The 15602-nt window shown below is 44.8% G+C and overlaps 2 protein-coding genes across 2 annotated transcripts in view; one reads left to right on the top strand and one right to left on the bottom strand.

Annotated features, from left to right (window-relative positions):
- Positions 1-15602, top strand: part of LOC119390914 (sedoheptulokinase) — a 189643-nt gene that overhangs the window by 64254 nt on the left and 109787 nt on the right. The window lies entirely within an intron of this gene.
- Positions 9678-10887, bottom strand: LOC119390915 (uncharacterized). The gene has a single exon (XM_037658622.2). The coding sequence runs from the start codon at positions 10876-10878 to the stop codon at positions 9700-9702; it is 1179 nt and encodes a 392-aa protein (XP_037514550.1). The 5' UTR covers positions 10879-10887; the 3' UTR covers positions 9678-9699.

Raw genomic sequence — 15602 nt, 5'->3', positions numbered from 1 at the left:
AGATCACAAAGTTGCCATGCGCACCGAAGCCGCAGTTGTAAGGAAATGGTTTTTGAGCTACTCTGATAGCGTCCGTGCAACAGTAGTTGTTTGTTCACTCACAAATTCTCATATTTTGCGGCCTAAAGTTCACAGCGCGGTGCCAAAACGCGCTCGTAGCAAAAGCGAAACCATCAGTACGAACATACATGCAGACGCTCATACATGAAAAGGCACCGTCTGTCGTCGCGAACCCGTGCGATCGCTGGCTTGAGGCTTCTTTCTGTTATGCTCCGTTTGGTTATACAGACAGTCTACTGTAACGAGATATTCCAGATAGTTTGCACTCAGCGAGTGACTACCTTTCACGCAAGAAACCAGTTCAGGGGTCTCCAATTCGGTGACAGCGTGAAGCGGGTGCTCGGCTTTCTGCCAAGAGACAGCGACTGTAGACTATCTTGTGCTTTCAGTTCGTCGAAAATAATTATTTTGACAGTAAAGAACACAGTTCATTTCGAAAGTACTTACAGAAATGCCCTGGAGGGCTTCCGCGAGGTGTTTTTGTAGAGCGCCGACAGCAAAACCAATGGGGAGCGCGCCGGCGGTATCCTGCCTAGCACGCAATCGAGACGCGTCCGATAGAGGGCGACTCCGTAACTCCTCGAGGCCAATAGGCGGTGTATGAAGCGACGAAACAAAAAATTGATTTTAAGTCCCCCTTTAAGCTCTAATCGGGGATTGAAGGCTGAGACACACATTTTATGACATACATAATCCATATACACATATCACATTCAGAAGTAAACCACAAAAAAATTCACAACAAACACTACCGGATTCGAACTCGCGAACACTCGATCAGCAAGCGCGTACGCTAACCACTACACCACGTCACGCCGCGGCGATGTTAGTAAAAGAACGGGGGTTTATATCTACCAATGGGTAGCTACACACTGGCCAGCTGCACTGGCCTATTAGTGCAGTGGAGATCGTTATTATACATGCAGCGTTAACGGATACGTAAGGAGACATTTTTTTAAACGACATTTGTGAAAATATATACGAGGTCACTCAAGTTATTGCTCGGAGCATGCTCGAAGCGAATTTGCCTGCTTGGTATAAAATATAAAACTGTTCCGCATATATCTGGCACTGGCACCTCGGAATCCTAGCGTGCATAATACCCGAGTTCTATTCACGTAAGCCGCCAGCATGTTGCCTTTCGTGGATTGAACGAGTTTTCAACGTCAAGATTCGCTTGCCGTGGGACGTGAGCTCGAAATCCATCCGTGCCAACCGCACAGCGACGTAGCCGTAGCAACGACGTAGCAACGACGGAGAATAGCCGTGTTCTAAGTAACGTCGCTGGCCGCTTCGCCACCGATGGTTACGGGGCCGGTGGCCGATATCGTCACTAAGCTTATTCAGTTTATTTCGAAGCCGTAGTCGACGGTGCTTCAGAACAAAGCGCTCACGCTCATATGTCAGGATCTTTTACTTCTTACCGTTGTTGGCTCGACCCTCTCCGCGTAATAATTACACACTGAGATGAACATGCGCTGATAACCGTGGTATTGTCGGCAATATGTATAATATGCGAACACGCTCGAGCAGGTGCGGTGTGCCGCGCACGCACTGCAGATGAACTTCACTTGTAAAGGAACTAATCTTGGTTCTAAACGTTGGATAGTGCACGTCGCTTCCCCTCAAACGACTGACACTATTCCCGCAGATATTATTTTTGCTTCAACAGAAAGCGCAGCCCACGTTTCGGTCGACCATGGAAGCGAGGAGGTAGAGCTGACTGCATGCGGCTTCGCGGTCGCTCGGCGGACTGCATGCGCCGCGGAAGAGATGCCTCTCACATGCGCTCACTTTGGACGACACTCGCGCGACAGACGTGACTCGTGAAGTCGACTGTCCACGCTGAAGACATGACGGCTCGCCATTCGCCGTTGTCTGGCACGCAGTGCGCAGGCGGAAATTGGCTGTTAACATGAACTGGATCTTATATCCGGCAGTAGTTATCGCCGAAATATTTGCGACGTTCTGTTACGACTCCATCAGTGGCCATCTTTTTTAGAACATCTCGATTAATGCTGGTATAGCGGTCCCGCCGCGCAATTTAAATCACCTCATACTCGTCTCAAAGCGGAGAATTTGCTAAACTCACACGGGATGATACAATATTTTTTCACATAAGTTTACTAGAATATTTTCTGGAAGCGCGAGTCCATGCAATGTACTATACGCAGTATTTGTGCGAAAGGCACCTTCATGGACATGCAGTGCCTGACTGTACACAAGTTTCACCTTTCAATGAATTTTTGGCATATTTCGCCACGATTAATACGGCGGTACACGCAAAATTGGCGAGCTACATCCACACAGCTGCATGTGCATGCGCACGCGACTAGGGTATGTTAGTTTGTTGTGAGTGCATGGGATAGCCTTCTGGGGTTTTTTACTTGTACACGCACTTAATTTTTAATGTGCGGATTACTGAGAGGTGTTGCGCACACCAGAAATCCAGAACGTAGTATAGTGGTGCATTAATGGAAAATGAAATTGACACCATCGAGTAATAGGTTCTAGTGTTGCAGAGCTATGCGCAGATGCTAAAAGACAACGCATGGTCTATGAAGGATGCAACTTTTGGGGCAAGCTGGATTTTTAATTTTTTTATTGGGCACATACAAAGCGGTTGCGCCTGAGTGTGGCAGTCGTCACGATGACCTTAAACTGCTAAACTATGATGTACTATCCCAAGAAAGTCAACGTAGAGTGGCCATTTGTCGAACATGAGGGTGTTTAACGATTTCTGAACTTTTTAGGCCAATGAAGCGATGTTATTACGAGGTACATCCACCGGCGTGCGCACTTCGCGCTGGCACATATGTAGTACGTTCCAGAGGACGGTAATTTAAGTATGCAAATATTGTTTTCCAGACTTAGGCACTGCTTACCATGTATTTAGGAGAAAAGTGTGAACGGTTTTGCGAAATCTAGAAACCTCGTGGAAGCTCTACTGCTCGCACTTGAGTTCGACAACATGCCGTTGCTTTTAATAGAGCATTAAATTAGATATGTACATTTCACGGCAAACGATTCGCGCATTTGTCCAAGGAAGCATTTTGTTTTTCATCATTACCAACCTATTTTATGTCCACTTGAGGGCGAAGATATCTTCTCTAATCCCCAATTGATCCTATCCAGCGTATTCATTATTATTTTTTGTGTGTTTGTGACATGCACAAGAACCAAGAAAGCAGTCAGGTTGCGGTACCCATAATGCGGACTCCCTTGACGTCAAGTGGCACGCCGTGTAGTGGTTGATTGTTGGCTAACGGAGTTTTAGAATTGTGTACGCAGACGTTGCGTTGGCTGGGCACGTACGCTATATTGTATTCGGAAAGTTACGTGCGTGTATACCAGTGCCTAGTCTTTGACAGATGCGCAGTGGCAACAAACACAAGAAATTGTGCACACGAAGCTCTGGGTACCGAATTTTAATAGTGCCTAATTTTAAGCACTTGGGATTTTTTGAACGTGAACCGATTACATCACATAGGAGAGCTTTTACGCTCAGTTCCCCCTTGATGGTTACTTAGAGTAACCACTACAAGTAACTTGGAAACTATAAGCATGAAGTGTGTTTCGACAGGCGTATAAAACTTCGCATTCCTTTTTTTAAGTAACGGCGGTTAAAGCATGGTCGCACCATGTTCCTCGTAAATGTATCGTTCAGCGGAATCATTTTCCTTGAAAATGACTTGACTGGCCCTATCAGCTTCATAGTTCAACAGTACCTGCTGGGTCTAGCGTGTATAAGCATGCGAGAAACAGGTACTACTCACGTGTAAAAAGAAGTATTTATTGTAAAAAAATACAAACAGCGCTAAAAGCAATGCTCAGAGCTGAAGGAAACGATAAACGTGACATCCGATGTTTTTTCGGACAAATATATTCTGGTGCTTTTGATCGTTTCAATGATCGTTTTTGATGTTTCAATGATCGTTTCTTTTGATCGTTTCAATGTTTCTTGAGCAGCTTCCCGCCGGCAAAACACCTGGGAAACAACTGGGTATTTCTCATTGCACTCTGCACAAGACGAAGCATTGAGCATACCCAGTTGGGTATGTGAGGACCTTAATATAGTACATCGTCAAGCACAAATTTCTCTAGAACTGTGCCAACCGAACGTTTCAAATTCTCTTGCACTTGATCGCAGTAGAAAGCCTTGTTGTCGTACTCCCTCCAAACTCCGGAGTCAGGCGATGGGCAGGCTGCTGGCATGTCATCCTGACGAAACAAAAAAAGCAAGAAGACACATTCGACGTTATGTTCTTAGATCACCTGCCCTTTTTGCCCATCACACAAAAACTTATACCTGGGAAACGGTTGTTCTCATTCTGTTATACACCTTGTTGAATTTTCTTTAAATAGATAGCGTCACAGAAGTTGGAAATTACAAAAGTGTTTTCGGAAGCTGCTAATGAAGCTTTCTTATAGTATTTTAACCATAACCTTACCACAGTCATGAAAGAAAGCTTAGCATCATTTCCTCAGAAATACTCGTCGACCTCCACGAAATAAATACATGCGGGCATTGAATATCTGACAGAGGATGACTTTGACTTTGTTGAGCTTCTCCATGAAACTTTCAGTTTTTTAGAAGTGAAGCTCTGTTTCGAATGTCGGCTGCAAGTGAAAACCACAGCACAGTCGCAATTTGATGAGAATCACGTACAAGGAAAGCAGTTTTACAATAGACTCACGATTCATTCGTTAATTAAATGAGATTTTTAGATGGGAGTGCAACGCAAAAAAAGAAAATGAATAAAAAACACAAGACGAAAGATTGTATGCACAGTTACGGCATCGTAAACAACACCACGGCCGGTGTTGCTGCTGCTACTGCTGGAAAACCTGCAAGGTGTGCGCTCCTTGCCAGTTGCTCGATAAAACTGCGCCTGGCTCTTGTGTCAGAAGGTTTTGTCACCTGCAAAGGTATTAAAATTCTGTGTATACTATCACGAGGATGAACAACAATTATATGCCTTATTACGACTGCTGTATGAATTTCACTTCTTTGTAATAACATTAGCAATGATCAATCCAACATAAATAATAAGCTGCCAACGAAAACAACAATACGTTTATACAACCACGGTTATATATCGCTGTTGCATCGCATGAAATGATGGATGAGAGAACAAAAAAATGCCATCAACTAGCTAACGTCTAAATTACATATGACGCATTACTTTACCTTCATCGAGATCAGCAATTTGCACAGGCACCACAGCTGGTGCATGATGCACTGATGTACTTGTCCACACTTCACTTGGCACTGCATAAGACCAATGGGCAAATTTGACCCGAAACCACAGAAATCAGTGAAGGGGCACAGTAAATACGCAAATGTATTCCCGAACATGAATGAGGCTGGCTTTAAAACTTGTTAGAAATTAGGCAGCAAAACGCGTTTTAAAGACTTTCGCTATTCAGAAAGTCAAATTGCTGATTTTTCCTCCTAAAAACAAGAGATGCCGCTAGTCGTATCTATGAGCGCCTGATCCAATGAAACGGTACTAACGTCTTCGGTACTCGTAAGTGCAGTTTTATTACTTTTTGATTGTGGAAAAACTTTTCCGCTTCCCAAAGGTAAAAAAAAAGAAATGTAAATGCGAAGTATAACGACCTAACATGAAGGTATGTCCGAACATCATTCAACTGCTAGCAAAAATATGCTTCCTTTGATTGCCGCATTATATCATTGACCATAAATGCATAGAACAGTTGCTAGCCGAAAGATAAGAAGCCATGCGAGAGCTAAAATTACACAGCTTGTCAAGCAACACGAAGTGATCCTCTCAGTGACACCTGTCAAGAGCGACGAAAGCCTCTGAACTGTATGAGAGTTCACAATAAATGCGACCAGCACGACAACACGTGCGCGACTATAGAGACGGATGACGATTACAACAAAGATAAGTACTCGTATACTCGCATAGTTACACGTAAGCATACTCGTATAGTTATTTCAAAAGCCGTCAAAAGAATATTCTCGCAGCTCAATACCGTCATTCATATATATCAGCGCAAGCATGCAACAATGTGAACGCTAACAGCACGAGCATATATGTGAAAAAAGAAGAACACTCACCCAGGCGGGTACGATGCGCCGGGCTGTGTCCGCAGTGAGCGCACCAGCTAGACAGAAATGGCGCGAAATCGTCGTGTAATCCTGCGTCAACAGCCTGCGTGTAGCCAATGCACGTGCAAGGGGATGTCGCTATGTCCTCGCAACACCCCCTTTATATTGGGATAAGAGAATATTTCCATGGCGGCAGAGTACAGGCTCACGCGACACGCTCAGCGAACCACACCAACCTATCAAACATCCGCCGCTGTCGTGGAATGCGCTACAACTAACCCATTTCGCGCTAAAAACGCAACCCCCTTCCCGTCGCACAATATCTTCGAACTCTCGTTTTTACCTCCTTCCTTTGTTTTCTCTGCGCAAGAACAGCAGAAGCGGAGCGAAACTGAGAGCGTAGCAGCCCCTATTCTCTCTCACGCACGCAAGAGAGGGTGCGTAGTTAACTCCATGCGTATACCTCCTCGCAGCATAGCTCGCCTTTGCGGCTGACGCTGTCGGCGCATGCGTATACACCGACGCTTGCGCCGACAAGTTATAACACGCGGGAGCATACTGAGCATACGCTGAGCTGTAGCCAGGATTCTCACTTACGCGGCCCACACCGACGCGCGACTAACAGTGCAGGCCGTCTATAAAGCGGCGGTGAAGGGTGCACGTTTTTTATATACGCTTGTCACGGCTAACTCCGTTTCGAAGGCCTACTATAGCCGGGAGTTTTCCTGAGTTTTGAAGCGTCCCGCCTACAGGGCATGAGTTAGCCAGGATTTGATTAAGAGTGTAGTGAAGGTGTATCGAGCGTCCCGGTAACGCGCTTTGTGGCTGTGCGTTCGCTGATTGCGGCAGTGCTTCCTCCAACAGAGGTAATTTCATTTTGTCGTCGTCAGGGCTATTCCGTACAGTGCCTTATCAACGGAAGTACCAGAGACGGAACATGCCAAGTTCCGTCTTTGGTATTGACCATTTCTCTAGTAAGATCCAAATGCATATTAAAATGCATGACGTCATGGTGACCTATGCCCTGGTTTCTGAGCGATATTTAGGAAACGACTGGGACGTTCGCTATCCACCCATCTAAAGTACCCAAGCGCGGAGTTAACGAATTTTGCGAAAGAAAAAGGATGATTTGCTAAGTCTAATTAATTTAATGTTTTTCTTTAGTACCTTCGATTCCTAAGTATTGACGGAGACTTGTTTTCGGACTCGCTTCTGGAACAATTCTTTCTAATTTTTCGTAATGTCGTTGCATCGGTCAAGTGCTGTACGAGGAACCCGAGCAGTGTAATCTGTGCACCTTGTGTAATAGCACATAACGTGCTACGGAGGCTTTCGTCTCAGAAAAAGCACGTCGACAGCTGTAGCGTACCAATAAGCAGGAAAATGAGCTCCCGTCACACGGGGATTGCATGTTTTTCACCTTCCTCTGGGATCTAAATGCATAATAGTTCTGCGTGTGCTACAAATGATCTGTGGGAAATTTGCACTCTGACGATACATTTTAGAGAATCGCTCTTCGACTTGCGCTTGTTCTACGATGGACGTGTCTTGAATGCCAGCGATTCTGCTGACTAGCATGTACGCTGCCGTTCCTTTTTTTTTCATAGCGAAGCGTTGGTCGGCTGTGTCACGTGCTTTTAAACGTGGTTCGAAAACTTCTAGCACGTAATCGGGAAGCACTTTCGCGTTGCAACATTCTACTGCGTGTTTTTGCGTGGAGCCCATTGCAAGCACCGTGGAGCGCAGAAGTGTGATCTAGAGTAGAAGACATGCATGCCTCATCAGATATGTATACGTGTGCCTCTGCGGCTGTATACTGTCGACCTGCTGAGCACAACACCGCCGGTTCGATTCCTGGACGCTGTATCTGCATTGCGCAAAACAGATCAGTCTTGTGCACAGGCACAAGACTGATCTGTTTACAGTGATAGGGCACTGTAAAGAACACCAGGTTTTAATTATTCAGGATTTCTCCACTACGGCGTTCCTCCTAATCTATATGCGCACATTCGTAGCGTTCGAAACCACGATTCAATGCAAATTATTGACAGATCGGGTTTTAGTCAAGGATGACTCGAATACTGCGAATAGTGTTCTGTGCTCGTTTTCGCGAATTGCCTCTTCCTCCAAGCTTAGAATGAAGCAAAGAAAAAAAAAAACACTTTCACCGATCTACAGCCGTTTCACATGCCCCGCAGTACCACTCAGACAAGAACAAGGATCACATCATTGATCAAATTTCGAGACTGAAGATGCTTCTTCCATTGCGGCTGTGACCATAACTAGTCTTTTTCTTTCTTTCTTTCTTTCTTTCTTTCTTTCTTTCTTTCTTTCTTTCTTTCTTTCTTTCTTTCTTTCTTTCTTTCTTTCTTTCTTTCTTTCTTTCTTTCTTTCTTTCTTTCTTTCTTTCTTTCTTTCTTTCCTTCTTTCTTTCTTTCTTTCTTTCTTTCTTTCTTTCTTTCTTTCTTTCTTTCTTATTGTTCATGTGGTGTTCATTGTGGAGAGGTCTCCACTGTCCGCTATGATTCTGTACCTCATGCAGTCCTTCTTCTCGGCCGACGACATTGTTAGCCTCGTTGGGGAGGCGCCGATGCGGCCTCGCTGCAAACGATTGCGTGCAGAACGAAGCGGGAAGTTTTCCTCGGAAACTCGGCGTAAGCCTCCTCTATCAGCGCGTGCCTCGTTTGTGCTGAGCTACACAGCAAAAAAAAAAAAAATCATAATTCGCGAGTTGTTATGCCGGACGTCAAACGTTACTCGTCGGAAATAATGAGGTGTGCAGTAAACACAGCCACGGCAGTGAACGCTGAGGCACGCAGTAGAATGTCCGCGGGTTACTTAACGTTCAGTGCTTTGCGCGTTCTATAGAAGGCAACGCCGTCTACTACGCAGATGATTGAGCAAATATTCTGCGGGGCTCCACCGCAGAAAAGCAGTGGCATACGCCGTCGACAACTGAACCAGTTATTCATCGAGCTAGAGAGGTTATTTCTTCTGCGTACTTCTTTTCCCTTTAGTTCTTGTTTCTAGTGTCCTCGTGTTGTTGCTGATATTTATTTTTATCCTATGTCTTGGTCATGCGTGTTCGTTTTGTCATGCGAGTATTGAGTATTAGGTGTGCAAAATAATTGTACTATGTCGTAGAGCGACTACAATGTGCTGTGTGTGACAAGTGCGTCTTATTGGTGCGTTGTTTTCCCGCAACGCGACCGAATAGGCGACCTTATTCATTTCGTCGTTCTTTTACACTGTTATGAGATCACAACAACCGCCATTTCTGGCGCCATAGTTGTCCGTCGCTGCCACCGGTGTCTGTAACCGCTATCGCGCGAAACAAGAAAAAAAAAACGAAATAAGATCCAGGATGGAACGGGGGTTTCGAACCTGGGCCCTCGGCGTAGGAGCCCAGTATTCTACATCAGAGCCACACCAGTTTTTTTTTCTTTAATTCATGGAAATATGACCCGTTATAGCTGTGAACTACACACTACATACTTCATCACATTAGAATTACCTTAACATTCAGAACACCCACATTGTTGCCTACAGTAAGAGGCTGTTCAAAAGTCAGGCAAACACACACAAGCGTCCAGAAGTGCAAGCCACTCCGGAACGGGCTCAAAAGTCTCAACAACACTGCGCACTTGAGCAGCTTCTTCTCGGAAGACAGACCTCGTCGATCGTGGTGGCTCGGCGTGCCTGTCGATCATGCGACTTTTCCATAGCGCATAAAGTCCTAATAACATAAATAAATCACACGGTGTATTATTGGTGGGGCTCTTTTTGAAAGGGAGGAACCGAATACCATGAGCTGTGATTGGAAGGTCTTTTCTGATTGTTCTCTTTAGAATGTCCCAGAAATAAAATGCGTCACGACAATGGATAAAACAATGCTCTATCGTCTCAGGTTGGTCACAGAGTCGACAATTTACAGTCCAGGGCACATATATTGCTTTTTCATTGAGCCATTTCTTCACTGGTAGAGTGGATGTGTGCAGTTTAAAGAAAAACGTTTTCGCTGCTGGCGATATGCACGTCCTACGTACACGGAATAATACATCATGGCCAGGCAAAAGCAAATATGGCAGTCGGTATACAGGTTCTGGGAAAAGGTTATTCACGAGTGCAGCGGTTAGTGTTGTTCTGTCTATATTATATAAATAGTCTAATGTAAATCTGGTTTTCAAAAAGTTGACAGTATCAACAATTTCTTTTAAGAATCCCGACAACTGCGATTCCTTGGCAACATTTGTCGTGACATAAAGAAAAGGAAGATGGTAACTCAGACGGTTTCGAAGAACTGCCAACAGAACTGGGTGACAGACGTCTTTAAGATAAAAAAATCGCAACACCAACTGTCGCACAAACAAATGCACCAGACTGAGGCCGCCCTTCTCAAGTGGAAGAAAAAGGTTGGCTCTTCTCATGGGTTCCCATGAAGAGCCCCAAATAAAACAAGCAAATATCCTATGAAACGCTTGAATGTGCACACGAGAGCAGTGCAATACCTGCAAAACATACACAAGCTTTGATGCAAGAAATATATTGCACGCTTTTGCTCTTGAAAAAATGGAAAGGTCTCGTCCGTGCCATGTTGACACCTTTCGACGGATATTAGTTATCGCGGACGTCCAATGTGGGCCGCTGTTACGATAGTTATCAAGAGGCACACCAAGATACCGCATAGCAGTCGCATTCCAATGGATATTTGAGAACACTGAGGGAGTTTGAGCCCACATTCCCAGCCAGAATCCTCTGCTTTTATCAAAATTTATACTGGCTCCAGCGATTTCACAGAAGCGTAAAGTAGTGTTTACTGCTTCTTGAACACTAGGTTTATCGATGCAAAAGAAGGCGATGTCGTCGGCATAAGCTAGAACTTTAATTTCCTCAGCCTCATATCGGTATCCTCTAATGCTAGAATTTAGAAGCACACTTAAACATAGTGGTTCCAGGTATATTGCAAAGAGCAAAGGCGAGAGCGGACACCCCTGACGTACGGATGAATTTAACTCTATTATATCCGAAAGTGTGCGGTTTACAATGAGCCTTGTAGTGCACTTTTTATAACAGAGTGAAATGCCATTGTACAGTACGTCACCCAACTGCAGATGTCTTAGGAGCCTGAACAGGAAAGCATGCTGTACCTTATCAAAGGCTTTAGCGAGGTCTATTTGAACAAGGGATACTTGGTCCATACTTCCATCGATACATTCAAGGACTGACCGCGCTATATGGATATTTGTTTGTATAGAGCGGCCTCGAATTCCACATGTTTGGTGTCACCTACGCATCTAGTGATCACTGTCTGCAGGCGATTTGTCAGCAATTTCGCAAATATTTTGTAATCAACGTTACATAATGATATAGGCCTATATCCCTTAACTCTCTTTAACGCTTCAGTGTCAGTACTTTTTGGTAATAATGTTGTATGGCCCTGATAGAAAGAAGGAGGAAGCTCACCACGTTCATAGGCCTCCTTAAAAAGTTGCTCAAGAAAAGGAACCAAAAGTTCTTGAAATTTTATGTAAAATTCCGCACTAAGGCCATCTGGGCCAGGAGTTTTGTTTTTCTGCAACGTGCTTATTGCAAACCTTATTTCTTCCCTAGTGATGGGCCCATCAACACTAAGTCTGTCGCCCTCTTGTAAGGGTGGTACAAGCGCAATAAAGTGGTCAGCTTTTTCTTCATAATCATCCCGAAGCTCAGCCGCGGTAAATAGTGTTTTATAATACTCTTCGAATGCGGCTCTTATTTGACATGTCTCTGTGCAAATAGAACCACGTGATTCAGTTTGCAATATCTGTTTAGAAAGTGCATACCGCTTTTCATCCCCAAGGGCGCTTTTTGTGGGTTCCTCATCAGTGAAACGAGTAACACGTGAACGAACCATTGCTCCTCTATATACTTCTGCATCATGTTTTTGTATCTGCGCTCGAACCGAATTTATCTCATCAACGTACAATCTCGGCTCTTGACTTTCAAATGCATGGAGCCTATGAAGTAAATCATAAAGATAACGTTTTTCAGCAGTTTTTCTATGGGTCAACCCGCATGAAATACCAATTGCCTCATACTTAACTTTCTTTTTGAACATTTGCCACTGAGCAAAAATTGGCAGCTGTCGACATTGTGTTACCTCACGTAGCAATTCGGTGACTATTTTTTCGAAACATTCTTCACGCAAGAGCTGTACGTTAAGCTTCCATAGTTCCCAGTTTGGAGGAACCTTACGAAATTTTTGGGGACCCCATGAAACGGCTACTAAGCAATGGTCTGTAAAAAATATGGGCTTTACAGCATAGTTATGAATGTGAGACCATAGGTTTATAGATACATACACACGGTCTAGTCGAGCGTGTGAGACACCCTGAAAGTGCGTGAACTTTACTGAGGAGGGCGCATGTGCTCCCACATCTATTAGATTGTGGTCATTCAGTAATTGCTGCAGTAAAGCCGCACTTGCTTCATAACGATTCGTTATATATGAATGATCTCTAGTGTCACAAACACAATGAAAGTCTCCCAACACTATCAAATTTCTGTCAGTGTTCAGTAGCGAAGCTAAGGAGAGGAAAAAAGCCTTCCTCTCGTTTACTTTTGAGGGAGCATAGACACAGACAAACCTCCAATAATGGGAGTGAAAAGAGAATGAAAATGCCACGCCAGTGCTTTCTTTTTTCTTTCATGGTATTTATTACAAATGTGCGTAATTAGCATACATAGCGAACAAAATACTCAAGGCGGCCTCTACAAGCGTACAAGCGTTACACAGAAGTCTTAAAAAGGTATTGAAGCTATACATTCCATGAAGAGTGGATACCAGTCCGGTTGAAACTGTAATTGTTGATAAAAGTCTTTTAGCTGAAGAGCCATTTGAATGAAATGCAACCGCGATGATACCATGGGTTCCGCATGCCTGTCGAACATGCGAGTTTTCCTTAAACTGTGCATACCCATTAGTAATAGCATGTCAACAGGCATAGAATGGCTTTTGGGTGGCATGAGCTGAAATGCTTGAAACTGCTTTGCAAAAAGACCATATACAAGCTTCATGTCGGGAAGGAACCAAATTAACAAATGTAATACAACATGGTAGAATATAAAATAACAACCAGGCGTAACACAACGCGAATTCTGTAAACTGGCGCCACACAATGCGAATTACGCAACGAGTGGGTCGTTGAATGTTTCCAACCCACTGCAAAGGGCTCCGCTATAATTCTTCATCGTCATCAGCCACAGCATCAACAAAGTGCACATAATGCCTTACAGCTGTTTAGCGGATGCCACGTTTCTCCGCAGAATGACGAAGACTGACGTAGTGGCCGACTCCTTACTTCACAAAAATTATGATGATTTATAGCATAGTGCTTTCGTCGCAAAATGACTTCTATTGGTTGCCAAAGAAGCCCATAAGGTCCCCATGATCGATTTCCTCAGGGTCTCAATAAAGTTCTTTCTCTCTCTCTTTCTCACGTTCACGTATGTTATGTAGCGTCGTGGGAGAGTGAAATAACGACCGGGCGTCATACAATGCGAATTACGTAACTAGTGCATTGTTTAAAGCTTCCCACCCATTACAAAGGCCTCAGCAATAATTCTTCGCCGTCATCAGCCGTCGCATCAACAAAATCCACGTAATGCCTTACAGATGTGTAGCTGGTACCTCGCTTCTCCGCGGAATGACGAATAATGGCGTAGTGGGTGGTTCCCAACTTGACAAAAATTATGATTCATGGCGTAGTGGGTACCTCGCTAGGCGGCACTTGTATTAGTAGCCCTGAGAGAGTTTATAGCGGGCTCCAGAAATGCCGCTCTTTCATCTTTCGCTGTGCTGCGCTATGCACGCGGGCCTGGCGTTTTCTACGCATCGCTATCTGAGAAAGTATACATTTATCGGCTGCAACCTACGCGAGTCCTCTAGCCATAGCACTGATAACCCGTGCTATGACACATGCCTCTTCTAAGAGCTTGCCTCCAACACTAAAGACGTGAACAATCCTTGTCGCTAGAGCCAACGTTTCGACGAGTGGTCTTGAAGAAGAAAAGCAGGCTCCAGCGACGGCCCCAGTCATTTTCATCTCTTGAAGTCTCCGTCTACTCCTGCCTTGTTTGGATCACCGCCGACATTATGCTTTTCGTTTCGGTCTTAGTTTCGTTCCACCGCAAAGAGTTCCGTTCCGTTTCTGTTCCGGAACGAAAAAAAAAAAATGTTCCGTAACGGGTCGTAACGGTTTATTTTTTGTGGGCAAAAATGTGAAGTTAGGGTAATCATAAAAAAGATTGGATTTGTGATGTATTTACTTGCCCTCCCCTTAAGAAAGTGGTACAAGGGTGAAACACGTTCTTCAGAGGAGTGGAAGTAACTGTACCACGAATTCCTACCAACTAGCACAGACCAGTAATACTTTCAAAGTCATAGTATTTATTTTCTCAAAAGGCAAATACGAATTTTTTAGTGGACTTGAGAGAGAGACGTCAAGGCGGCCGACGTGGCCGTGCCGAAATCTCGCCACTTTATTCGAGAGACGACCGACCTTGCGACGACGGCTGCAAGCGTCCTAACCGCCAGGAGCGTGAGCTCGTTCTACTGCTCGCGCCTCGAGCTCTGTTTTGTGTTAAGGGAGTGAGCACGATCTCAGAAGCAGCACGTCATTGAGTGTACTCTGATGCGCGAGACCGCTATTCTGATAAAAAGATCGCCGGGCCTGCGCAGAACACGCGCAAGTCGTACCGTGTATGCACCGGGTGGCACACAAGTCCTAAAAAAGCTTGCTAACAGACATGGCGTGCCGATTGTTTTTTCTGCGCCGCGGAAGCTGTCCCAGCTATGCCCACGTATACGAGCTAATGGGAGCAAGAAAGGTGGTTGCTGCAAGAAGCACGCCAAGTCGTACACAAGATGTGCCACCGGTGTTGTTTATGAATTTCCGCTCTCCTGCGGCAATACGCATGTCGGCCAGACGGGAAGGTGCGTGAATGAGCGTGCGCGGGAACACGAGCTTTCATTAAAAGGTAAAGGGGGACATTTGCCGACCCACTGCGATTCCCATAAGTCTGAGCCGTGCCTGAATAAGATTCAGATTCTGGGTAGAAGCGGCGACACCACGGCTCGAGAGGCATTTCATATAAAAACACGAGGTTCCATGTTCATCAGTGATACTTCATTGTCTCTCTCGCAGACCGAGAGCAAGTTCATAGATCACAGGTTGTGATCAGGGTGGTATGCGCTCGATATGTGCCTAGCTTGCTGCTCAAGTCTGTGCCTATATATTTTGTTGCACTATCTCTTGAATAAACAGTCAAAAGCTTGCGCTCCCTTTGATCCCTTCCGTCGTTATTTCCTTGCGCGAAAACAGCCATACTTTTGTGTCTTGTACTTGGACCCGTTACTATGTTTTTCGAGCCCTGACTTGCGAGAAATACAACTTCCTTTAGGTAGACACTTTAACTCTTTATT

Source organism: Rhipicephalus sanguineus, chromosome 4 (genome assembly GCF_013339695.2).
Source record: "Rhipicephalus sanguineus isolate Rsan-2018 chromosome 4, BIME_Rsan_1.4, whole genome shotgun sequence".
NCBI lineage: Eukaryota > Metazoa > Arthropoda > Arachnida > Ixodida > Ixodidae > Rhipicephalus > Rhipicephalus sanguineus.
This window is presented reverse-complemented; position numbering and strand designations above follow the sequence as displayed.